This window comes from Pseudochaenichthys georgianus, chromosome 4, assembly GCF_902827115.2.
Source record: "Pseudochaenichthys georgianus chromosome 4, fPseGeo1.2, whole genome shotgun sequence".
NCBI lineage: Eukaryota > Metazoa > Chordata > Actinopteri > Perciformes > Channichthyidae > Pseudochaenichthys > Pseudochaenichthys georgianus.
The window spans coordinates 23,885,217-23,912,516 of record NC_047506.1 but is presented as its reverse complement, the minus strand read 5'-3'; the positions used below and the strand labels follow the sequence as shown (position 1 = coordinate 23,912,516).

At 41.1% G+C, this 27,300-nt stretch overlaps 2 protein-coding genes across 2 annotated transcripts in view; one reads left to right on the top strand and one right to left on the bottom strand.

Moving 5' to 3' along the window:
- The window catches only part of znhit6 (zinc finger HIT-type containing 6), a 44,635-nt gene extending 33,937 nt beyond the window's left edge, over positions 1 to 10,698 (top strand). Inside the window, exons 9-10 of the mRNA XM_034081407.1 lie at positions 6,237 to 6,361; positions 9,938 to 10,698. Coding sequence (XP_033937298.1) covers positions 6,237 to 6,361; positions 9,938 to 10,341 — 529 coding nt within the window. The 3' untranslated portion in view covers positions 10,342 to 10,698. The remainder of the gene's footprint in view (positions 1 to 6,236; positions 6,362 to 9,937) is intronic.
- A 10,051-nt stretch (positions 10,699 to 20,749) lies between these two features.
- Positions 20,750 to 23,598, bottom strand: ccn1 (cellular communication network factor 1). Its single transcript, XM_034081866.2, has 5 exons — positions 23,278 to 23,598; positions 22,872 to 23,097; positions 22,204 to 22,548; positions 21,879 to 22,081; positions 20,750 to 21,764 (listed from the first exon to the last, which is right to left on the bottom strand). Exons 1-5 carry the CDS (start codon positions 23,323 to 23,325, stop codon positions 21,462 to 21,464), a joined length of 1,125 nt encoding a protein of 374 aa, XP_033937757.1. The 5' UTR covers positions 23,326 to 23,598; the 3' UTR covers positions 20,750 to 21,461.
- Positions 23,599 to 27,300: the final 3,702 nt, after the last annotated feature.

Sequence of the window (27,300 nt, the reverse complement as noted above, 5' to 3'; positions counted from 1 at the left end):
TCAAAGCTTTATGACAATTTTTTAATTTACAAACAACACATTATAGAAGATGATGGAGTTTTGATAAAGTGTTTCTAAATCGAATCAAAGAGTGAGTAGACTTGTAAACTGTTTATTGTTATAGTCACATTTACAGGGTTAGGGTTAGGGTGATCATCCGAGATGATCATGGTCTCTGCTCACACATCTGAAAACATGCAGTCAGCATCTGCTTTTGTTCTGCTATGAGAAAGCATATATAACTCCATAAAAGCTGTTTTTGCAAATTGACTGCAAAGATACAATTCGTTTTTAATGGATGCTATTTAAAGAAAAGTGAAGTTGTGATGGCACACACATTTTTCCTTTATGTTAACATATTGAAATGTTTCCCAATTTATATTTGCTATGTCTTGATTTTTGCCAAATGTTGCTTTAAAATAGATCCAGGAAAAAGTACAATTTTACATTTTACATATGTTGGTATTTTAGCTCACCCAAGTATTAGTAGCTACCTCAGGGTTCCTTTTTTTGCCATCATAATGAGGGGGAGTATCATATTAAATAGTCATGCCATGGTGAAGAGGTTTGTAGGCAAAGTTATTGCCTGAGAAACTCCTAATAAATGTGTCATCAATCTATCAGTGTTACAGATGTATGGAAGAATACTTAAATTAAATGACTCCAAGCACGTTAAGCCTGATACACTCATAGTCGTAAATCAGACTATAGAGAAAGGATGTTGTGTCTTGTCAAGTCTGTGATAATGAGTAATCCAGTGGTATAAATCTCCCTCCCTATATCTCGCTTTCTCTCTGAGTAACCTTTACCTGTCATACCGTAATAGCTTTGAAAATGGGGCTGCATAATGAAGGGATTTTAAGTGCGCAATTTAGATCATGAACTCAGTGTTTATTGTCAACAGTATATTGAAGATGGATAAATGGAAAAAGTGCGCAATTAGGATGCTTGTCCTCAGGGTAATTATCTTAAATTAACTAAGTAGAGGTACATAACAGGACCACAGCTTTAATAAGTAAAGAGGTCTCTGCAGACTGAGGTCAGATCCCATTATAGGGGTCCCAATCAAGGTAAAATCAATGGGACCACAAAGGGGCCTTTTTAAAATGATGTAGTCTTAGAAGAAGCCCCTCATTTTGAAGCGCATTATTCATGTCATGGACAGCATGGCTACTTATGGCACATTTCCACTGCAGGGGGGTAGCCCTGTTTAAGCGTCCTCGCTCAGGCCTCGGGCTGCCTCGCTGGCCGTCCGAGGCCGTGGCGCATTTCCATTACAGTTTAGGACCTGGGGTACCAATGCAGTGTAGGCGGGGCGATCGGCTTTTTGGGCGGAGCGACGCTGGGTAAAACTGCAGTGGTGTCATCTTCAATGCGACACAACTCACAAAACACACACAACAATGGAGGATGTGGAAGCGATTCATTTAAAAATGCTGTGTGTAAAAATGCTGCAAGCTTGCTTCTAGATATATATATGCGACGCTAGGGATGATCTTGCGTGCGATCTTGTGACGATTCACTCTGACCAATCAGCAGTCGAGAGTGTTGACGTCACTAGTTCAGCCCTGACCCTGGCCTGATAGAACCACGATTTTATGGGGCCGGAAAAAGAGGGAAAAAGTACCCGCTAGCCGGTGCTACGCTATATGGAATGGCCACCAAAAACTGGCCTGGCAGCTTGAGGACGATTAAGGACGCTTAAACAGGGCTACCCGCTGCAGTGGAAATGCGCCATTAGAGTCTAACACAAAGGGCATGTTTTTGTTGCTGTATGTTTACTGGAATATCAACTCACTCCTATAAAAGAGCTCTTGTGCTAAGCTAAACATAGCTGTGCAACCAGTCAACATTCTCTTACTGGAAAGGAGACAGACCGTGCGTCAAAAGAACCATTCACACATTCTGTATGTTTGTTTGTGTTCTTTTTTATGTTTATTTTTTATTCATCCCACTCCTAAGATCCAGATGATGCCCTTTCCTAATTTCCCTTACCTCTTTTCCTCTCAGCCAGCCTATTGACGTGCCAGAAGTAGAGATGTTTATATCTTTGCAGCCAAAAAAAGGAAACCTCTGTGTGTGCATTCAGTTTTTTTACCAGTGTTGTGGAGCCATCATACAGTGATGTTTCTGTCCTGTCCAGGCAGTGTTTTCTCTCACATATTTGTGGCAAACCCTCTCCTTAACCCTCCTGAGTCTGTCGATCTGCTCTCCTTCAGCTTGCCCTAAAGCGATGTTAGTTTGTTTCTGTGCAGCAGATGCTTCCCCAGGTCTCCTGTTATGCTTGACTGGTTTGGGCAATTGTTACTAAAATAGCAAGCAGGTTATATTGGGCAATTGTGTGTCACTGTTAGACTGTGGTAATAGGTTTACCAGAATAAATATGTGGTCAACCTTATTAAGCCTTCCCTAAATTATTGGTCACTAAAATATAGTGCACTACATATTAAAGGTCTCCTATTATGCTATTTTTAGGCATATATTATGGGTCTCAGATATATAAAAATATATAAAAATATGATGTGTTTTGTTCAAAATACAAAACAATTCATGCATTTTAGACATCCCTCATATCCCTCTGTTTTAGCCCTGTTAGAGAACTGCTGATGCAGGGTCCTTAGCTTGAGGGGGGGGAGCTTGTGCCTGCTCAGAATTCTACGGAGATACAGCTAAATGCTCCCGTGATTAAATGCCATATCATGTTCCAAACCACATCAAGGATTATTTATGAAACAGTATGGAGCTCAAATGCTTTTTCTCTTGCGGGTTTACCACCTTTTTTTATTTCCTGCCTTATTACACATACTGTCACGATCTTGGTGTTATGTCACGGTTTTAGTTTTGTATGTCTACGTTTGAGTTTATTTTGCTGTTCTGTTCTCCCCGTTTCATGTTTTCCTCCTTGTTTCTTGTCTGGTCCTTCTCCCTGTGTTTTCCTCCCTGTCGTTAGTTTCCCTGGTGTGTCTGATTGTCTAATTGTGTTCACCTGTTGCCCTTGTGTTTCTCCTTCCCTGCCCGGCTGTTTCTCGTCTCGTGATTACCCCTCCCTGTATTTAGGCTTGTCTCTTCCTGTGTTCCCCTGTCGGTTCATTGTTTGTTTCTCCTGTCTCTCTTCATGTTGGTCACGATCGTTTTTGGTATGTTGTCTTCCTCGTGTTACTCATGTATATCCTTGCCATGTTTTTGTGGATCAGCTTTTCTTTAATAAAGCTCGCTTTTGTTTATAGACCTTTACTCTTTTTGTAGTCTGCTTTTGGGTCCTACCTTTTCCGCAATCATTGACAGTGATGCTAACACATACTCTCTCCAGTACATGTTAGCTCTGAGTGTTAGCGATGCTTGCTAATGTAAACAAAGACCATATTACATCCAAAACAGGTCGGGCATTGTTTCTGATAGCAATGTTTTTGATAGTTCCGTGGGTCCACATTTCCAATATTACGTCATATCGGACGCAAATCTGGATCGGCTCCTTTGTACCCCTGTTTTTAGAGATTTGGGTATGGAGGAAAAGAGAGAGGGTTTTGTTTTCTGACACTTTGTGAGTTCCCTGACACACAGACACATATTTATGTATACAAGATATCAAAAAGTGAATTTTGCATGATAGGTGACCTTTAAGACGATACAATTTCTCCAACTGTCTCGTATGCATGCTACAGCCACAATATATTGTTACGTCAATCAACTCCAAATATCAACCTGTCATATAAGGTTAGGGTTTCAAATTCAACGAATACATTTATTAATTATTATAATAAAAATAATAACTCATAAGATCGTAACACTATTGGAGCGCTAACAAAGTTTTGAGTTCTGTCAGAATCAGCAGAGGGATGCTCATAGAAACAACATTTTGTGTGTCCCACAAGCTCCTAACTACTCAAAACTAACAGTGCCGCTTCAGAAACAACAACTTGTGTGTTAGTGCTGAAGCTGTGTCACCTCCTGTGTGCCTCAGGCTACAGCCAGCAGGAATCCTGTATGTTTGCACAGTAATGTTTGGTGGCTCTACATTATTATGATTAATATAGCTGAAGGCAACAATATGTTGTAAATCTAACCTCCTATAGCTCCTGTGATGTGCATTATTGATGGTCAGGAGGTGAATATACTTGCTGTTATAAACAAACAGTATTAACGTCCTGTGTGGTGTTTAAAACAAATATGAATGTTGGTCAAATATTAACCTTTCACATTATGCGTCATTTTAAGCATTACTTGGAGATTAAGCTGTTTGTCAGGATGCTCTACCTTGTTGACGTTGGCTGAAAATCACTGATGCAGACTTCCCAAGCTGTCAAGAAATTCAAGACTCAATAACACTGGAGAGCTGCAAACAAGATGGCATCTAGTTGCATTTATTTGCAAATATTACCGGTGAATACCGGTGAACTTGCCATTCGAAACGAATGGCAAGTTCAGCATAGAGTCAATGTATTGATAATGAATTGTAAAAACAAAAAGTTTAGGCCACTTTTTATACAATTTTTAAATTATGCTCAGAGGAAATGATATTCACTTGAAGTTACTTAATTTTGGACTTCAAAAGATTTTACCAGCAAAAAATTAGTAATTACTGGAGAACAGAAATGGTGGCACTTGGAGTTGCAATGTCACTGCAAAGTTGTTGTTCAAAATAATGCCTAGTTGAACAAGAACCTTTCAGTTTTACATATGTTTCAATGATAGTACCAACTAGCAGGCATCTCTGGACAGGCCCAGTTTATCTTTTGAACTGAATTACAATGAGTTTTCAACATAATTATTTGTTATCACAATCATATATTTCCAGGATCATAATATTTTGTAATATTTGTTGTCCTTGTACCTTCTTCTGTATCCGTGCTGATGGGTGTCAGCATTAGAGGGGTAAACAATAGGAACCTCAGTGAAGAGAACATCAGTGTTGTCCTCTCTTCTGTTCACCAGAACACTATATAGAGACCAGATGTGTGTGTGTTTGGCTGAGCCATCCAGTTGTGTTTTTAGAAATGGCCAATACTTTTAACAATGGATTAATTCAACACCACAGGGAGCTGTAATCTGCTCTGCCATCTAAACTTGCTCTCTCTGTTGTTTGTATACATGTTTTTGTTTGTTAAGTTTATCCATCCAAAAATAAAAAACATCCGTGTTCCTTAATACGGTAAGTCAGGCACAAAAACAAATGAAATGGAAAAAGTATTTCTCTGGAATGCAGATTACACATGGTTACGGTCCTTTGAGATATTCTGCTTTGTATAATTACTTTGCACATACCAGCATTTCAATACTTAACCTTGACCATATTGTTATCTTTCTACCCTAAAATTACCTGAGCTATTTCTTCTCTTCTAATGTGGACATGGTCCAGAAATACCCTTCAACTATTGGTTGTAGAGATATCTTGTGTGTTTTGAAGCCCACAGACTATCTCTTCTTTCCTTTATCCTGTCGTTCAGGAAGTGCCAAAAATGTAGCCATTTATTTGTGGTATCGTCTGGAATGATCTCTCGCCCACCTCTGAGAAACTCTTCCAGGAGGGAGGGCTTCTTGGAAGTAGCCCCGCCAGTTAAGACCTGTAAATGTCACATTATAGCAGAGTGCTTTGATTGGCTTTGAGAGTGGGTGTCTACCTAGGCGGTTCTCAGTCTGCTCGTGCTTTTAGCAAAACAAACAATGGCTCAACAATCTCCACTCTGGCATGGCTTTGACGGTTGGCGGGGTAGGTGCCAGTTACTGTAAACATCCAAAATATATAATGCTTCGTATTACAGTGGTGACAGCCTAAGCAGGATAGTTCTGAATCACTTGAGTGTAGAAGCAAGCCTTGTCTCCCAAGAATCCAGTTAACTTTTTAGTCTGGTGATTTATGACCGTCACTAATGCATGACAGGACTACGTAGACACAAGACTGATGTCATCTCATACAAAGAGCCAAAGGAGGGGTATGAGATCTGCTTCATGTGAGATATGTTGTTGATGCTTGGTCAAGTCAGTTTCCATCTCTTGAGAACTCAAAGCAGGATCTTCAATCGGCAGAGATATGAATCAAAAACTCTATCAATCCTTAAATTATTCTCAACCATCAAGTGCCACAATCGGCCCAGAATATAAAGTTGTCTATTCAAAAGTGTCAACAGTTTCTATTTTTTCGTTGTTTCAAGCTTCATACACTTGCAATTAGCTGAAAGTCACAGCATATGTTGTCTTGTAATCACCTCTTTGTATTGTCTCAATTTGATCTGAAACAGGTACCATCACTTGGACATTAGCAAGACCCTAAAGGACAACCTGAGCTTCAAAACAATGATTGAGTATCCTGTGCTGCATGTTGTACTCGGAGACCATTGGAAGGAGTATCCACTGAAAGGACCAGGTACAAAAAACAACAACCAATAACTAACTTTAAATGATATGCCCTTCAACTAATTCCTGCACCAACACTAACCTACTAATCCTTTGTTAGCATGATATCATTCCCTCTTCACCACATTTCAACTGATCTTTTCTGTAACTAATCATGTGGGACATGAGTGAAAACCCTATGTAGCCCCAACACACAAACCCCTCTCCACTTCCCCAATTCCAACAGCATTGTATCATGTCCTGGTTTCTCTAGCTGAGACTTTGTGACTCCATGTTCCCTTATTTTTCACTATGGCAACATGCTACCCCAATGGAAATGAGGGTGTTCTGCACAGCATCACTCACATCAACCTAACCTCAACAGTGACGGTGGCCAAAAAGAGGATCAAACATTGCTTACTTTTCAACGGTGACCTCAAGAGTTTTGAAATGACAGAATAGGAGAAAAACAGCCTGTGGCTTTTCTCACCTGTTTGTCTTAGGGAACTGGAAATTAAACTAGGTCATGAACAACTGCTTGTTATGAATAAGCATACAGCACTAGTGTTCTATTCAGTGTGGTCAAACTGTGTTCGTATATTCCAGTAGGGTTAGTATGGTCACCAAAGACCACACTAACCCAGTATCATTACACTGTCAGACCCACACAGGCTCAATGACAAATGAGGTCATTTTAGTAGGAGTGTGTGTTTTCAGTGATAAGGCCTTGGTGCCACACTGTTTTGTTATAATGTTAGCCATAGAAACATCCTGTTGATTGCAAGTGCCATGGCCTGGGAAGCTGGGCAGGAAGTGATAAAGAGCAATTGGACACTGGCGGCGGCACATCAGTGAGGATAAAGTAATGTTGAGGGTCAAGCAGACTCCCAACATGCAGTGTAGAGCCTGTTATCTTGCTAAAACTGCATTCAGCCAGTCAGGACTCACTCTTCACTGCCTTATTGACCCTGAGCATCTCAAAAAGATATTTTAACATTGTTACCTGTTATATCGGTAATATTGTTAAATTATTTAAAAAATGTTCATGGTAGAGCAGGCGGCTTATGTACTATGGCTTGATCCACATGGGGAGGACCATGAATCGAATCCGGCCTGGGACCATTTGCCGTGTTCCCTTCCCTCTGTCTTCCCCATTTCAAAACTCTCCCTTCAATCAAGGCACTGGTTTCCCAAATAAATCTATAAAAAAACAAAACATAATTACTAAAAACATTTGGTGGTGTAAATGGTATATGACGGTTTTTCTACAATTAGTTCTATTCTAAAATAGTTATATATCGCTTTGCTTTCAGTACCACTATATGGCCATTTTGAATCATAACCCCTGTACCAATACACTATCGAGCCTTAAGGCACAATACCACATGCAGATGTGACCATCGTCTGCAAAAGTGATATCAGCCTGAAACACCAAAGTTGATATCCGCACTGCATCAAAAATACAAATTGATTCGCATATGTAAGCACATTTATTTTTGCTCCCTGAAAGATTGGGAAGTGAACTGGCCAGTGGCCACCCTTCGGTTCCAAGGCCAAGTCCCTACAGACTGAGCCATTGCCGCCCCTTTATGACAAAAACATATAGGTGGATACATCACAGTCAACAATGTACCAAAGCAGGCTTGTATTTGTTATTTATACTTAGTTGAGAATGCTCTCAACTAGGGCTGCCCGGTATTGAAAAAAACTGACATCGCGATTCCCCCCCCCCCCCCCCCCCCGCGGTATATATTGCGGTTTTTTTAACCTGTTAAACCCCAAAGTCCCAGGGGATCGTAATATTTAAGAAGCTATTAATGTGTTATACCAGATTGACGGGAATAATCTCAGCTAACTGACGATACAAACCATTTTTACCAAAACAAAACACAAGTCTCATAAGAAGCATCTAAATGACCCCTGAGCGAAAAATGCTAACGCACTTTGGCACAGAACTCAAGATAAAAGTACCCTTATTATTACTTATCGTAGCTGCATTTACAAGATATCCGATTAAAGCTGAGGTTCCACATATTATTTAGGTATATAGTATCATCACTGAGTGATCTGAACTCGGACAGGGGAAGCAAACACAGACATCACAACACGTACCTTTACGTAGCTTCTAGGGGAGATGTCTCACCGTAGCTGTCAATCTGATCAAAAGACGTGTTCAATGGCATTAAAACGAGAAAGAAAAAACGCAGCTGAATCGGTTAATCCATAGGTTTTTAACGTCTCTGTATAAAAAAATGATTTAATTTATAATCCATAGTTCCATTTTTATGTAAATATCGCAGAGCAAAAGTTAGCTGCTAATGGTAGCCACCAGAGTGGCTGCTGCTTCCGGTCTTGGCTATGCGGCAGTCCAGCGCAGTCTACACACACACATTACCAAATAAGGAGTGAGAGTGACGCGTAGCCAAAACCGGAAGCTGCATACACTCTGGTCGCTACCATTAGCAGCTAACTGCTGTGCTCCGATTTTTACATAAAAATGGAATTATGGATTATAAACAATTGCTTCAAAGCCACAGATACATTATCAACCTATGGATCAACCGATTCAGCCGCGTTTTTTCTTTCTCATTTTAATGCCATTGAACACGTCTTTTGATCAGATTGACAGCTACGGTGAGACGATCTCCCGTAAAAGCTCCGTAAAAGGTACGTGTTGTGATGTCTGTGTTTGCTTCCCCTGTTGCGAGATCAGATCGCTTAGATACTATACTTAAATAATCTGTGGAGTCTCAGCTTTAATCGGATATATTGTATGTGCAGTTTCGATAAGTAATAAGGGTATCTTTATTTTGAATTCTGTGCTAAAGTGCGTTAGTATTTTTTTTTTTTTTAAATGAATAAAACCGCACGTCCCTGCGGTGTGAATACCGCACATGCGCATACCGCGGTTATCGCCATGACACGGTATATCGTTCAGCCCTACTCTCAACCCATAACTCAAACTCCTTACCTCAACTTTATAGGGTTGAAAAATGTTAGAGCCTTTCAATCCTATAAGTAATGGTCCGTGCGAAAGACAAGTGGTAATTGCGAGGCAGGCTTTTCCTTTCAATTGTGTTGCGTGTTTCAGCACAAAGAACAGAAACTGAATTACACTTATCTCTCATAATATGGGATCAGCTTATAACCATTTATTAGAATACAGACAAAGACGTAATGTCAAAAATGTCTGAAGCTTTAAGTGATTTTTAAATGGGTTCATTAGTTTTATGATTCAGCAGACTGTTAGGAGATCATGTTGGGGTGTAATTGCATATAATTCACAATTATCATTCTTACAGTCATTTCTTTCTTTCACGCATGTCTATTCTGCTTTATTGCATAACTAATTGCTTGGCACCCAGCCTCACCCTGGAACCCAGCATGAAGCCAAACCATAGCGTCATCATTCCCAAACTGTCTGTACTCTTCCTCTCTTTCCTCCATGTGGCTCGAAGCATGACCCCAAGCTGTGCTCTAACCATATTTGTGCAACTGACCGCTCTGATCGCTTTTGGTTACCTATTGACTTGTAAGAATGTTTAACTGCTGCTAGAGCTGTGTTTGATCATGCTTTTCATACACCCATGGGGTCATATTGTTTCAGCTGAACCCGCATCAACCTGCAATAGTTTCGCAGCGAAGAGGGAACGGGCGGATCGAGAGGAGGAAGATGTGATCCGAGTTTCACCAAGCAACATCTGGACAGAAACCCCAGACACCAACCCTGAAACTGAAGCCCCACAAGTGAAAAGGGCCAAGAGAGAAGCAGGGAATGAAGATGTAGAGGAGGGAGAAATCCCAGACAGTAGTGATGAAGAGAAAGAGGAGGAGGAAGGAAAAATTGAAGACAATACCCCATGTGGTAGGAGCTGTGATGATGCCAAAAGCGCTGCTAATAACATGGAGATGATTAATGACAGGGAGGACTTAAATGTTAACGATGGTATTAATAAACACAGTGACAGCAGCAGGGATCTGTGTATTAATGAGGTTACTGATGACAATTGAGCTGTCAGAGAAGAGTGCTGAGGTCAGCATGACTAAGGAGGATGCTGTGAAAGAGCCTGTTCATACCCATCAGTGTCAGGAGGAAAATTAGTCAGCTAATGCTGCTGTCAGCTATGGACTGAAATGATAATGCCCAGATGTTCAGGGTGAAATGAGCGAGGACGCAGACATATCTGACAGGAAGTCATCAACCTTGTGTCAGTGTACGGCAGACTATTGCCACCAGACAGTGTTTTCAGTTGTTTTTAGATACCACTTTATAATTGTGTATATATGGAATCATTTCAATGTTTTTTATTTAGGTTTACCTTATTTGTCTAGACCCATAATTTCTTAAATAAAGACATTTTTTGGAAATCTTTGTCCATTTGTCCTTTACTGCTGCTCACTAATATTGCACCAAACATGGCTAATATATTGTTTTATGGTATTCTCATCATATTCATCAGTTAACTTTATTCTTTGCCTTTCTAAAAATATCTTGGACTTTCTATAATACCTGTCTTTATGTCAATTAGCCGCGTTCACACTGCGGTACTTTTCCCACAAAAGTTCATGCGAACTTAGTTCATGGTCGCGTTCACACCAAAAAGAGCCGGTACTAAAAGTAGTTCATGCGAACCTTTTTACCCCCTCGAAAGTCCCTGCTAGAGAGCAAGTCCCTGCTAGAGAGCAGGGACTTTCGAGCGGCTCTTTTTTGAGAAAAGAGCTATATTCCTGATTGGCTGGGCGAATTGCAAACCACGCCCCGTAAAACTCCCAAAAAGTTTTGTGAAGCCGCCATTTTATTATCCTCGCATTAACATTATTAGCATTAGCCCAGCGCAGAAACGCAGAGAGACTAACTTATGGCAACACAAAATAAAACATGGGAGCGGTGGAGATGAGGAGGTGTCGGCGTTCTGGCGATTTACTCGGAAGGCTTCAGTAGAAGCTGCTGGGAGTCCCAGCAGCTTCTACTGAAGCCAGTCCCCAACTCCGGGGACTTCCGGCCGGGGACTCCGGGTGGCAGCATACGCCGTGAAGTGGTTTGCGGCCTGCCAGTAAACAAGAAGAAGAAGAAGAAGAAGAAGAAGAAGAAGAAGAAGAAGAAGAAGAAGAAGAAGAAGAAGAAGAAGAAGAAGAAGAAGAAGAAGAAGAAGAAGAAGAAGAAACAGAAGAAGAAGAAGAAGAAGAAACAGAAGAAGAAGAAGAAGAAGAAGAAGAAACGGCTTCATTTGCCTCTTCATTTGCCTCATCCACCCCCAGGGACTTTTTCTGGTGTGAACGTGATCTGTACTTAGTTCATGCGAACTAAAGAGTTCGCATGAACTAAGTTCGCATGAACCTTTGTGTGAAAAGTACCGCAGTGTGAACGCAGCTAATAGCTAATAGCTGCCTTTCTGCGCTGGGCTAATGCTAATGCGAGGATAATAAAATGGCGGCTTCACAAAACTTTTTGGGAGTTTTACGGGGCGTGGTTTGCAATTCGCCCAGCCAATCAGGAATATAGCTCTTTTCTCAAAAAAGAGCCGCTCGAAAGTCCCTGCTCTCTAGCAGGGACTTTCGAGGGGGTAAAAAGGTTCGCATGAACTACTTTTAGGGTGTGTTCACACCTAATAGTCCGCTCTCTGGTGCGCACCAGACCACAGTTTGTTACATTGTTTCATTTTTCAGAAGGTTCGGTTTGCGTTCTTACGGGCAAAACTCAAACGGACTATAAACTTTAAACACAAGTCATGTGCTCGGAAATGCTGTTCAACCATTGGTCAGACATTAAGGGGGTACAAACGCAAATCCCGGCAATTTCTAGCGGAGCCTCCGCCATGGAGCATCGGCACTTTCGGCAGGTTATTCTCATGCTGCTGTTAGTCTGGAGATCAACAGACATATGATTATATAATCAGACAACGTCCGTTAAAAAACATTATTACATGGCTTTGTTGACTGTATACAGTGTGGCTGAAACTAACTGACAAGACAAGAGCGACAAGAAAACAGCGGAGAAGTAACGGGCAGAAACCCTCCTTTTTACGCAGCGGTCCAGACATAGGTCAGACGGCGACACATATCCAGTTGCCAGTTACTTTGGCATTAGGGCAGGGATATCTAGATACTTCTCAAGGTTTGACATAATGAATTGTGCTACTTTTAAAGCAAGCAACGATTTTTTCAAATCTGTAATCATGAAGCTCCTCAAAAACGCTATCGAAGCAGTTCCTGCCGTTGCTACGTTAGTTCAAACAGTAACAACGGACTACTTTTCTTAGTGGATGCATGTAAATGTAAATACATACAACTATTTTTTAAATCAATAAAATAATTTTCTAAATCCACAAAAGCATTTCAGTTAATATTGGGAGTCATGTCGTTACTTTGTTGAGAATGTGGCTATGTAATAAGCGGCATAATGTGCAGCAACGCGGTCATTATGAGGAAAAGAACACCTTCATGCCGATCTAGATCCCTCCGCTTCACGTCGGGCTCCTGATCAGCCTGTCGGTGTTCTTTTCCTGCTTATCCATGAGAGACGTTCTGCAGTCAGGAGGGGCGTTTCACCGACGACATGTGTTCTTACTTTTATGTAGCTGACGGAGAATTTTTACTTTACACGACACTGTTCAACACTTCATTCTGCTTTACTCTTTAACTAAACAACCGCGGATGTCTTGAAAGACTCTTTCGCTAAAGATTTTTGAAGATATCCGCGTTCTTGTGACACGTAAATACTGCGCTTCCTATATTTTGGTGCGGACTGCGTTCACACCAGCAATGAACCGCTCCAGAGTTCGCAAGCAAGCGCTCCGAGACCACCTATTTTAGCAGACCAGAGTCCGGTTGTTTAGTTCACTTCAGAGGTCTCGGACTGCGTTCACACCGACCCAAATGAACCGCACCAAGCGGCTAAACGCACCAGGGTTCGATTCAACCGGACTATACAAGGCAGGTGTGAACGCACCCTTAGTACCGGCTCTTTTTGGTGTGAACGCGACCATGAACTAAGTTCGCATGAACCTTTGTGGGAAAAGTACCGCAGTGTGAACGCAGCTAATGTATCGTCTGTTCTGAAGATTTTGATCATGGTCATTAGACTCCCATCTGTTCATATAGATCATGTGATCAAACTACAGAGCACATGTCAAATGGACCTTAAGATCATGTCCTGTTTGAAAGATAAATAGTGTGCATCAATTCCAATTCCTTTAAGTGTTTTTATTATCTTAAATAGTTTATAATTGTCATTAAAAACATCTTTGAGAATCTTCAAAAAATGCTCTTTAAAGAAAATAAAGCACAGCACTCAAGTGCAGTCTTTGTGTTAAACACTCATAGGGTCATGTGTCTCCGTCAATTTCTCTAAATATAAAAACTAAAGGAAACCAGCACCTTGCTGCACTTCTATCACCTTTGAAGTTTAACACATTTCTCCCTTCTGTCAAGCTTCACTTATACCATTAGTCTGATTTTTCCATCAGCTAATAAAAGTTAATGTTGAGATGCTCGTTTTTCTGACACCTCTGGGGTGTCTCCCTGTGTGAATGTGCTTACGCATGTGGTGCCTCTGCGTACCATATTCATACCTAATGTTAGTTTATGACGACAACAGACTGCCAGATATAGTTGACAGTGTGGCTCATTGGTGGGGCCTGTGTTTATAGATGTGTTTTTATAACCTCTTGTGGATGTTAAACCCTATGGACGGGCGCTCTTTGATGTCCGTCCGCTGATGACGCATTGTCCACTCTTCTGCAGTCAGAGGCAATGATCTCACATCTGACTGCGCATCCCTCTGTGAGAGAGGACACAGAGACCCATCACTCATTTTACTTGTTTTCCTTCCAAGTTCCATTTTAATGTCCATGTTTATGTTTTACCATACATTTTGGACACATTGTTCTTGTGATGTCCAGCTGAGCCTTCATACAGCTTGGTCACTAAACGGCAAATAGGTTTGCTTATTTTTTGCTGCAGAAATGGTGTTTGTTGCAGATTTGTCTTGGAACTTTAATATGCCATTGTTTGAAATATGTACAAAAATGGGCTGGCGAGTTATGACCAAACAAAGAGATAATGACATTGCTTTAAAAATCCCAGAAAATATTCTTGTTTATTATTTTGCCAAGATGAAAGGATTAATACCACACTGTCTGGGAAACACAAGCCTTAGGCCAACAGCTGGATAACTATTCTAGCGTAAAGACTGGAAACGGGGCAACAGCTTTCTTGCCTCAGTCCAAAGATGCCAACATCTGTTTTCTCTCACTCCAAGCAAGAAAGCAAACAGCAATATTTCACAAAAAGGCAATTGAGTTATTTAAGAAGCAACATGGTGGCTGTGTTAGGCCTTCTCATGCCACCCACACTACTATTGATCCAAAATAAAAAACATACAGTACTTTGATATGTGGTTCATTTTCAGCAGACAAATACACTCGACTGTGCAAAAACCCATGTGACATACCACCAAGTTGATGCAAGTAGCAAACTCTGGTGCCTGCACACATCTGTTCCTTTATTTGTCCCGGCTTTGCCTGGTTTGAATTACCACCCATTTTATTTTAGCAGTTCTCTTAATTTTCTATCTCAATAAAGTTACTCAATGTGACCACACAAAAGCTCTGCTTTGTTTCTCTTTGCTGTTAAAAGTAAATTTCAGATATTTTTAGTCAGTGGTGAACATAAGCATTGGAAATAATTCCTCTTATTTAAGTAAATTGCCCTTTCAAATGTATGTAGTTGGTTTGCAGTTAATTACTCTTGATTTGGTGGGCAGAGTTCAATTGTGCTGCGTGCAGAGCTGCTTTTTTTATGAGAGTACTTTCAGGGACACGGCCCTGCTGTGGTGGCCTTACCCAGAAACAGGCTGATGTTGGCAGGACTCTGCTTCAGGAAAGGCAGGTACTGAAGCACAACATCATATTTTCAGGGCCTGATGTCACCTACTTTCACATGGCACACTGTCATTGGGCACACTAAGAAACATTTATCAGGCAGAACCTCCAAAATGCATGGAAAACATTTTCAGTGCTCCAAATTAAACACTTTTCATCTGCAACCAAGTCTACAATTTTGCATGCTTATGTCACATTATAAATTGACATACAACCGATGTTTTGCTTATCATGCTGTTCCAAACATGGAGAAGTACCACTAAATGATGCCATCTGTTTTTCCTGAACACAGAAATGCTGAACAACAGTGGTTTTCTATTGCCTGTTCATTGTCATTGATATTATAACATCTAAAACCCTTTATTTTTTATCCTACTAGTTGTCTTCAGTCAACACAAGCCTTGACCGGAAGCACAGACTCAATCTTTGTGATGTGTCCAAACATTTTCTTCATAAGTCCATACGTATAACATGCAGGTCACATGTGGGTACTTTACTTTGTACACAGGATAAGTATTACTTACCTGTTAAGTCAGCCTTTGGGACAGATTTAGGCGGAAAGCTCAAGAGCCTTTGGCTGAGTGAATTCATCCTGCTCTTAGGATAAACAAAAGCCACTACCACACTTCAACACAAACAGACCAGCAATGTTGTCACCATGGTCACCTCGGAGACCGATCTGCAGTAAGTCGTTTGCAGGAAGTGATTCACATGTTCCCTCTGTCTGTCTTATTTCAATGTGACAGTCCAAGCAAACACAGCCTGCTTGTTGTCTGTTATTCTTTTATTATCAGCCTCAAGGTAATCGTGTTGCAGTTGATTTTAGAGCACCTGCTAACATTGGATCTAAACAGACTTTCTGTTTTCTCCTTACTTTATATAGACATTGCCAAATATAACTATATATTAGTTAACTGTAACAGGATATACCAAATGACCCCAACAACATGTACTCATCATTCTAACCTCATTTTTTTCCTATTTTATAGAAAATGCTTTTTTCAATAGCTTCCATGTGACCAAGTGACTCCATCTCCATCTGGCATTGTAACACCATACAGGACTAGTGGGACACATATTTTTAACTGCATTTTGTTAAAGTCCTATTCCTATCCCCTGGCTGAGCACCGTGGTCTTAGTCGGGGTCCCGGAGAAGAAGGCATCTAGGGACTTTATACTTCTGCTGCAGGACTTGTTGTTTGATATCTACGCCCACGCCTGTCCTGTAGGCTACCCTTTCACAATTGATGGCCAATGATAATTCACTTTGAAGTCATATCATCTGATCTGCCGTGTTTGATCTTCTTTTTGGCTATAATTGCTGTTGAGTCTTACGTGGTTATGCTCTGAGCAAATGTGGGGCTCAGTTTGCACTTGCTCTGAAACTCAGTCTAACATCTAACGATTGAAGATGCTGCCCGCTATGAAGGAGTGCAAGTATTTTAGAGTCAAAGATAAAGTGTGAGATCAACAGGCACACCATGTTTTCAGGGGTAGTTTGTGTAGCCCATGTATCAAGAAACTTGGAGTGAGAATGCTGCTCTTTGGCAGTGAAGGAAGCTGAGGTGTTTAAAGCATCTTAGCTCTGCAGAGGTGTTCTTGAAGTGTCCTATAGCAAGAAACCCTGGAGCAGATCCATATGCTATAATGAATTACTCTATATATCCTACCTGGCCTGGGATAATACACTCAGAAAGCTTGATATGTGCTGAGAACCTTAACACTTAATTATGCAACATCATGTGTTTAAATTGTTTTCTTTAATGTCACCACAAATGTGCCATCTGTGCTGCGAAATCTGATGGTTTTTACTGACGCTAGAATTAAGACTGCTAGATGTAAGGCCACATTTCGTAAGAGCATGTGAATGTGCTTTTTTTACATTTATATCTGTTTCTTTGTGAGGTGACTTTACTGTGGTTTGTGACAGGGGGAGGCCAGCAGGCGCTTTTTAGTGCACGAAGCCTCGAGTCATAGTTGCCACTCATTAGCAATTTCCATGGCTCAACCATTGTTAACTCCAGATCAAAAGAAGCAGAAGAAATCTGAATTGTGTTTCATGGGAACATTGGTGGCAATATAATGACTAAGGCCTTACTGGCCCTTATTTCGCCACAATTGTGGAAAATAGCCTGCAATTACCCAGCATGGGGGAGACAAAAGAGAAGGAAAATACATCACTCTTGTCACTTAATGTTCCATAGAAACTGCAGAAATAAGTTTCCTGACCAGAGAACAACCCCTTCTCTGCATTTATGTGACCAGAATTAGGAACAAGTTTAATTGTCAAATAGAGCATATTATGGAATATAGAAGGCAGTATAGCTTTTTTAGAGAGTAGTGGTCAAAAGCGTCACTTTCTAGTCCTTTATTTTATTTATCTCCTTTGAATTAGCTCACTATTAAGTAACAACTATATAATACAAAAATCTACAGGTGATGAAATGGTTTTTAGTTTAGACTTTCAATGCCTGTATATATACATTCAAATTTGACATTGTGCTGAAATTGAATATGCAGCACAAATGTACATGTATGTAAAAACTCGATTCAACATTCACTTTACGTAACCTCCCATCCTGGGTCCACATTTTATAACCCTTTTGGAAGCCACTTGTAATTGTTAAAAAAAAGAGCTGTAGTGTTAACATCCCTTAAACATTTTAATAGTGAAGGCACAATTACAGCATGTGATTTTGTGATGTAATTGCTCTGCCCATGTTAAACAACAGTTGGACAGATATGCCAACATTAGCTCAGCTGTTGACGGTATTTGCCCCCTTAGAGATGATTCAGTCCAACATTGTCTCCATTGGGCTGAGACTCAAGACGCCCAAAGGCTCAGTGCTGCCTCTCCCATCAATGCTCAGCCTGTTTGAGAAAGTAATCACTCCAGTAGCCAGTAGCCCTCTGGGGACCCTCGGAACAATCCAACAGCCTGGGAGGGAATCGGCTCTGATTTTCCCCTAAGCCTGCTCATCAGTTATTCTTATGGAATTGCAGATGTGGACCTAATGGGTGTGTTGTGAGACTTGCATTGCTGTGTGTGTGTGTGTGTGTGTGTGTGTGTGTGTGTGTGTGTGTGTGTGTGTGTGTGTGTGTGTGTGTGTGTGTGTGTGTGTGTGTGTGTGTGTGTGTGTGTGTGTGTGTGTGTGTGTGTGTGTGTGTGTGTGCGTGTGCGCAAGCGCGCGTGTGTGTGTGTGTGTGTGTGTGTGTGTTCATGCTGATTTAACAAGAGGGCCCCACACCCTGTCAGGATTTGGCAAATGGATGTATTTTACATCACTTTGTTTCAGTGAGAAATGTCACATTTAATATGCAAATTCATGGTAATATAATCAGTATTGTAGTATTTTTACCAACACATATGTTGAGTATTAATAATGTGCAAGTGTAGAAAGTCTATTTAATTTCAACCGAATGTTTTTACCTTTTTAGTCCAGCAGATGGTGCTTTTTAAAACAACTTCGTCCCTCTGCATTTGTACTTTTTGGCCAGCCTTAAACCCTCCATGCTTCTTGCCCCTGGGTTCCTTATAACAGTGAATATTAATCTGAGGTTAAAGACAAGGGGGCTGTTAAATAGCTGACATCAGTGCTCAGCAGCTTCCAGCATGTTGTAATGACCACTCTCAATCCCGTTAGCTTCTGGTTGTACAGCATTACGTAGTGCTTGATGGAGCTTTAATGCTAATGTCTTTGTCATATAAAAACATTTGGGGTTCAGGGAATGAGGTAGCCACTGAGTGATTTAATTGCAGGGGCGCATGTGTGTGAGAGCTTTGTTTGCGTGTGTGTCTGAGAGCAATACATTTTACAGGTTTGTGCTGCGTTGGCAGGGACACTGAAGGATGTGAACTATGCTAGGCTGTACATTATAAAGAAATGCTACGGATGACCGAAAGGACTGCTCACATAACATACAGATGCCATTACATAACCAAGTTAGCTGCGTTGTGTCAACAAGACAAATGACTTCTGATTGCACGGCACTTTCCAAACTCTGAATGACCAAGATGGAAATGTTTTTGTTTTTTTGGGCAGCAAAGAGCAAAAAGGGGTCTCCCTGAAAGTGTTTGGACTGTAAAATCCGATCTGCAAGGGGTAGCCACACATCTTTGTGATTAGGTAAACCTCAGAAGCCTTTCATGTGAGCAATCTGTAAAACCTCAGTGGGCACATCCTGTGTGGTATGCAGCTCAATCAAAGGCAATGTGTTCCGCTAGACCTCTATTTAAATGCCCCGATTAAGACTTGTTTTCAGCAGCTGTGCATAAATGTTGTTCAGGAGTGTCAAATAGACATGTTTTTATAGTTGTTTGTGACAAGATTAAATGCCTTTAGTTGGTACATGTGAGCTCTGTGGGAGTGTTTGTACATTTGGAAAATCTTCTTAGCTAAAGTGAACATGTTGCTCTGAAATATTTTCCAACATCTGCCGCCCATCAGGATGTCTGCTTTCTGAGCCACTGCTGCATTCCTGAGCCACTCCCTCTACCTGGATCAAAAAAGAAACCCTTCCCTGTCGTTGCCCCTGAGCTCTCCCTACCCCAGTACAAACTGCACTGTAGGTATTTGTACCAGGTGCAAGCATCTGCCATCAAATCACATGTCTCAAAAAGAAAAATAACACACATCCTTTTCAGACGGATACTTATTTTGCTCTTTAATTATGCATTTCATATTGCACTGGTTTCATGTATCTTTGGGTGATAAAACTTTAAAGCTTAAAGCATGCAGGACCAATCTCAGTTCAGGTAAACATAAATTATGACAACACCAGAGGAAGGGTAAAGTGGTATTTTTGAAGGTAGCAACACATTGTTTCAGTAGCTAGAAAACTGAATTTGAGGTTTCTATGACCATACTGTAGAAGAAATTATGTTACCCCTGTTTCCTGTGCTTCCTCTTTTTCAACCTCATAATAGTATTTCTTGGTGCCTGTTAAACTTAGACAGATGTAAGCCCTCTCTACTTTGCCTGGGCTGTTTACAACTGTTTAGCAGACTCCTGCAGTTTAAGAGTCAACAGAGGCCAATGCAACTAATTCACTTTAAAAGACAACTACTAATGAATTAGGTCAATTTGGAATTGCTAGTCCGCTGTGTGAAAAAAAAAATACGTGCCCGGGAATGCAATTCTTTGTATACAGCCCATTGTATACAATAATACTCATTGTCCCCCCTTGCATGGTGTCTAATCCCAGCCCATTCAGAGCAGCACTTAAGATTCTTGGCATACTCCCATACTCATTGCTACTCGTGGACTTAATCTTTTTTTTTTTTCCTCTTAGAATCAGTCAAGTGTATGGTTTAGCCAGATCAAATTAACGCAAGCTAGCTCGCTGCAAAATAGCATTCCAAAGCACAGAAAGTCAGGAGATAGCCTCCGTGGTTGTTGTATAAGAACAGACTGACCCTGCTCAGTGTCTGTCTGAGAATCGGTTGGGACTACACAATGATATAACAGGAGGATTTTTTGTATACCTTCTGCATGTTAGCATCACATTTAGTTTGAACAGACTGTACTCAGGCAGTGTCATATTTCATAAATAAATCAGTTTTATTTGTAGCATATAAAATTAAATCATTTTACAATTTATTCCAGTATGACACATAATATCCAAATAATGTAGCTACATTTTTGATAAATAATAATAATAATAACAATAATAAAAACATTCATTCATACTTTGACATGTTTCGCTTTGTCTTTTTCATGAAGGGAGTTCAATAGCTGCCACAAAACATGAACAATAATGCCCACGTCAGGAAGGAATGAAACCACACACTTGTTATACAAGTCCAGAGGTTACATTTCGGTGTCTTGCTGTGAAGATACAGGATGGTCTGCTAATTGAAGTTGCGTATGTGCATATCAGTATACACACACAAGTCTACAGTCTGGGTCATGTCTGAAGTAAAGGATCAACATATACACAGTGAATTGATATCAGCCACTAACATAAATGTACAAATATAAATTACATATTGCTCCATAACGAAGCTACTTCTGATGCTCCATTAATATGAAGCAGTTTTTAGTTAAGAATGCTGACTTAGTCACAGCAAACAGTGCACTTCATTTAGTCCTCATGATGTAAGCCCACAATTCCTTGGGAATCTAGTTACAACACGAAGTTGATAGTTCATTGGTGGTAGTCTATTTACACCCCTGCATTCATCTGGACCGCCACTGGCTGCCAGTGCTGCTCTGTTTTTTTGTCTGAGGGGTTCTGGACGTTCACCAATCAGTCTCTGAACTTGTGGATGTCGTTGGAGAGGCGGTAGAAAGGGTAGGAGGCTTCGTTGGCATGGGGACAGTTGTAGGTGCACTTGCAGGACTCGATCATCATGATGTTCTTGTTGAAGGTTTCGCCATCCTCGCAGCGGAACTTGACGCGGATGGTTCTGGTGTCGTGGGGGCTGCAGCAGCGACCGTCCACGCAGGCGCCGCAGTACTTGGGCCTGTACTTCTTCAGGCTGGAGCAACCGGCATAGGTGAACTTCACCGGCTGGCTGGACTTCTTGGTTCTACTGCACTTCTTTCCTTTCTGCAGAGCAATAAACAACATGGAGATTAGCAATGTACTCAGGACCCAGAAGTGATGCATTTTCAGTAGCATGCTTGTTTTCCATCACATTAAGTCATGGTGGGTCAAGCTTACCTTCAGATTGGAGTAAGATGACTGGGTGCATGGCCGCACTTCACAGATTCTTGTCTCTTTGACCAGCTTGCACTCGCTGTTGTTGTTGGTGACTCTGGTGGAGATGCCTGTTCCACAGCTCTTGGAGCACTGGGACCAGGGTGTGGTTTGGACGATGCACTTCTGGCTGTCAAACATGTGGACTTCAGGCTCTAGTCTGAAGGCTGTGATTGAAAGAAGAAGAAAAAACATTAGCATCTTAAAATCCTACATTCTGATATGTTCTATGTATGTATCCAGTTGTAAAAAAACGATTTAATTCCAAGCTGAAAGACATCCTTCTTACCAGGTAGAGACTTGAGTCCTCCCTTCACAATAGCGATGAGCTCATTCCTGTTGGTCAGATCTTTTTCCAACTCTTCGGTCATCATGTCTTTGCCAAAGATCTTCTCCAGGATGTCTCTGTCCTTTCCATCATCACACACCCACTCTTCGCAGCACTGGCCTGCTACCTTGACCAGTCTGGGGTTGGCACAGCCCAGCTTGGGCAGGGAGAGCTCCTGTGGGCACAGTGGCACACATCCCACGGCGCCATCTATGCATGTGCACTGGTGTTTACAGTTGGGCTGGAAGCTCTCTCCGTTCTGGTAGATCCTGCTGTTGTACTCGCATGGTCTGCCCTCTGACTTGGCTGCAAGGGGAGAAAAACAGGAGGAAAGGAATGTTATTCTTTCCTGCTCTGCTCAGGAGCGTCTGCTGAACACATCACATGGCTGCCAGGTAAGGATCAGTTAAACTGTGAAATTCTTCAGGCTGCCTGAGGAGTCGTTTTCCCTCCACAGTGGGCTGTCTGTACTTTGAGGTTTAGTCTAAGTTTCCTTCTATCTGCATTCCACAGTGCTGAAATCACTCAAGTCCCCATGCTCCTGAATGAAACCCCCTTATTTAAAAAACAAAAACACCATACTAATTAAGAAGCATACAGATCTGGAGCTAAAAGGTCTTTGAACATACCTCGGCAGATGCCACGAGTAGTAGCAGCAGCAAAGCTGGCCCCAAAGTTACACTCCAGCCCTTTAGTGTGGTCACAAGGCTCGGTCAGGCTGCAGTCCTCGTTCAGCTGCCTGGCGCACACTTTGCAGCAGCCGCAGCCGTCCAGGACGAAGCTGACGCCGGGTGCGCATTTGGGCATCTCCAATGGACACTCACACACGGAGGGGCAGGAGGAGGAGGAGAGGACCTGTATAGCCAACAATCAACACTTCCATTAAACACTGAAGCGTTTTCATGCCACACAAAATATCCCCAAAACTATCGAAACTTTCCTCCCGTTTAAAAAAAAATAAACATTAGCTTATTTCCCTCTCAGACTGATTGCAAAACAAACTCTCGTTTAGATTGAAATAGAGAAATAACTCACCAAATGTAGGCTTCCAAGGAAGGTAACGACAACAGTAAGCATCAGCATCTTGGATAAAATGTATTCTGCGTGTTCAAGATGAATCCGGGTCCCAGTTTAATGAAAAGTATAGTTTGTCTTCGGAGGAGTCCTTAAGTATTCCCTCGCTCAGTCGTCTTGTCTCTTGATTTGTTTGCTGGTAGTCTCTAGTGTTAGAGGCTCCTTTAGAGTAGTCGAGGCTCTCGATAAAGCGGTTGCAGTCTGCTGAGGTCCAGCCACCTCCGGACTTTTATACCGTAGTGGGAAGCTGACGTCGTTCCTGGGCTGCCTGCTGAACTGTTCCCAAACTATGCCAGGAATGTTTCTCGGCGCATTTTCCATCCAAGACCTAAGCTCCACCCTGTCTAAACCTTTCTCTTTTTTTTTCTTTCTCAAATGGATTTTCCCCCCCTGGATCCCATCTGAACACACTTTTCCGTCTCACATTTTTCCCTTCTTGTTTATCCCCCTTTCATTTTTCTTCCTCTGCTCGCTTCTCACATCTATCAACTCAAGTTCAGAGGTTTTTTTCTGTAGAAGTAGTGGCGTTTGGCTACTTTATTCTAACTTTTACAATTATGAGTGTTATATTCTTCCCACTCTAAAGACACATGAGTTAAATAGATTATTTATATTTTATAGGTCCTTAGTTTCAGTCTATCCGTTTCTAAGCTTTAATTCTTGCTATTGTTATCCTTTGATTGAAATATCATAAAACAATCCATAGTAAGCCATATCTTAAAGTAAAAAGTTTAACACACGTTATACGTTTACTAAAATACTATTGTGAATATCAGTTATACAAAGTCTTGTATGTTAGTCTTGTTGTCATATGTGTGTCAGAAATGCCATTGCTGATTAAAACTATAAGCTAAATACCCATATTATGGCATGTTAGTGGCCACGTTTAAAATAGCTTTACGTTTTTCTCTGAGTCGAAAGGTGTGGGCAGAAATACGTTTACAGCGTCTATTTCTGTCTTTCCAGCGTCTTTATTCAGAGGAGCTAAGCGTTTCCAGATGCGCACCAGAGCTCAGACGTAACAATATTGCCATATTTGGTATGGCAGTAGCCTACATTATTAACATATTTCTCTCCCTTCGGCCAGCAGACCACAAAGCATTCCTGACAGCTTAAAGGCTTGTTAAATATGTTCTTCATGCAGGGAAATTCCTTTGCATTCATTCCTTGGGGCCATTTGACTTTTCACGCAATGTGTCCATCACGTTTCGGAGGGGGTCCCGCTGTAGGTAAAGTGATCCAATTTTCCACCAGCGATGTTGTGGTGTTGGTGGGGGGGAGACAAATACTTGGTCTTTGTCTCAATAAGTCCCCTCCACTGAAGTTTCTAAATTATTCCGATTGATGAACACTTTCACCAGATGGAAACGAAGTGCGTATAAAACGCAGCATAAAACCATTAGTATTACCATGGGAGGCTGGCAGATTCAACAGAGGACATTTTTCACAATGTTCATTTGTGTTTATATGGATCGGACATTTCAATGCTCTCCCTTTTAACCTCGTGTAGTTTTAACATGACGGAACACAGACAGCAGCGGTTAACAAGGCGGCTGGAGAGCTTCTCCGGTGAGTTTGGACTTTTGCTTTTTCAGTTTATTCTGACGATTTATTCTGAGACTTGCGAGTTATGAATAGGCTTTTATCTATAAAACAATGACTCATCACCGTGCTCCCGTTATTTGAATATGAGTCTAGCAGCTGAACTTCATTCCTAACGGATCCTATTCAGCAAAAGTGAATAACTCCTCATAGCTAGTTATTTTTTTACTGAAGAAGTAAAAGATACACACGGAAGAATGTTGAATCTTTTAGTATCCCAGACTTTGTTTTCTAGGTGGCATGCTGGGCTTTTGTTGTGATTTATATTGTTTTATCTTGAGAATATTTATCTTTAAAAAAATGTCAAAATGTGGACAAATCTAAAATTATATTCATATTGTACACTGTGAACAGATTCATATGTGTCTGTGTGAATATTGGAAATAGAGGTGTGCCTGTCTGTGCACACCCTTTTTAGATGGGGGGTGTGTCTGTATGAGCACATGTGCAATGCTCTCTTGTGTGTATTTCCAAGCAGCATAGTAATTAGTCATGCCAGGTTCAAGATTTTTAAAAAGGCACTTAATTAGTTTACACATCAACATCAGTGTACTCATCATGAACAGTGTACTCAATCTATGAAAACTAATTTAAAATAACATTTTGTAGGAAATAAAAAACCTGATATGTCATTGTCTTGCTAGGGTCTTTAGACTAAATAAATATTTCAAACGTAAAGCCTGCTTTATACATTTGAAATGTCAATCAATCAAAGTTTATTTATATAGCCCAATATCCCACATTTTAGATTTGTCTCAGTGGACTTTACAGTACAGAATATGAATACGACTGTCCTTGGACCCTCACATATTTAACAAAAGTTGAAACACATAGGCATTTACCAGGAAGCAAATGTTTAAAAAACATGCAAAGCATTATGGGATATGTATCATCCAGTCATTTTGGAGCCTGACCTATATAAGGCACTAAATGTGAGGATATGCCGAGCGTCAATTATTTCCTAACTGTCTCTCATAGTGAAAACACTAAATTGATGAATACCCCTTTAATGTCTCCGTACTGTTTGGACAGCAGGTCCTATGTCATGTTTTGTTAATTTTCCCCTGCTATGTTGACCTGAAGTCTCTAGTGTGTATGTGCATACTGTATGTGAGTACATGTGTGCATATGGCTGCAGCACTGCATCCACCCGTGTATTACGGCAATAGGAAACAGTGTTGTCATTGTACGTCAATGGAGAATAACATGCCGTAATCTTTATTCCTTAATTACCCATTCAGGTCAGGAGATATTCCAAAAGCTGGACATGCGTCTCCATGTTGCAATTGCCCTGGCATAATAGTTTCCACTAAGGCAGTCTGCTAACCCCTGTCACACACACACACACACACACACACACACACACACACACACACACACACACACACACACACACACACACACACACACACACACACACACACACACACACACACACACACACACACACACACACACCACACACACACACACACACACACACACACACACACACACACACACACACACACACACACACACACACACACACACACACACACACACACACACACACACACACACACACACACACACACACACAGGACACAGGACACAGGACACAGGACACACTCCCAAAACAATGAGGAGTGGGGTCTCTTTCCTTTACAGAAATTATCATTGGATTATGCTCAAAGCTCTCTAGTGTGGTTTTCTGTAACTCCACAACTCCCAGATAGGATGCTTAAGCTATTTCACTGTTCAACAAAGTTTGAAAGATTACTGTTTGTTATGCTGTGGCTCGATCTAATGGCAACACATTGTCAAAGCCCACCACAAGGACTTGTAGTTGAAGAGAGAGCGGCCCTTGGAATTGGTTCTCAGGAAGTTTGTGGCGAGCGGCCCTCAGCCTTCCCTTTTATGTCTAGGTGACAGATGGAACAGAACGGCCGGAAATGTTTAAACAACGAATTCCATTGTGTTATATTGAAGATAAATGTCATAACTGGTATGCAGTGTGTACGAGCAACACTTCCTTTCTGTGTCAGCTCATGGAGCAGCAGGAAGTCTGCTGAGTTATGGGTCCCTCTCGTGTGAAAGAGGGCAACGATGAGGCCAACGCGTCAAGTTCTCCAGAAAAGTAGAGCTGAAAAAGCAGAACTGTGTAAATCATATATTTAAATTTGAACTTTTAACAACGATTTAAAAGGAAAAAAGCACAATCCAGACTTGATCAATTTGTTCTGCCATTTTGTCGTGGTTATCTTGACATAGTTAAATACAAATATATTTATTCAAGAGGTCTATTCCTAAATCTTATACAACCATATTTATTGTTTCATGTATTCCCCCAGGATTATTTTGGGCCAATTTATGCTTAAAGCTGCAGTGTGCATATTTAAA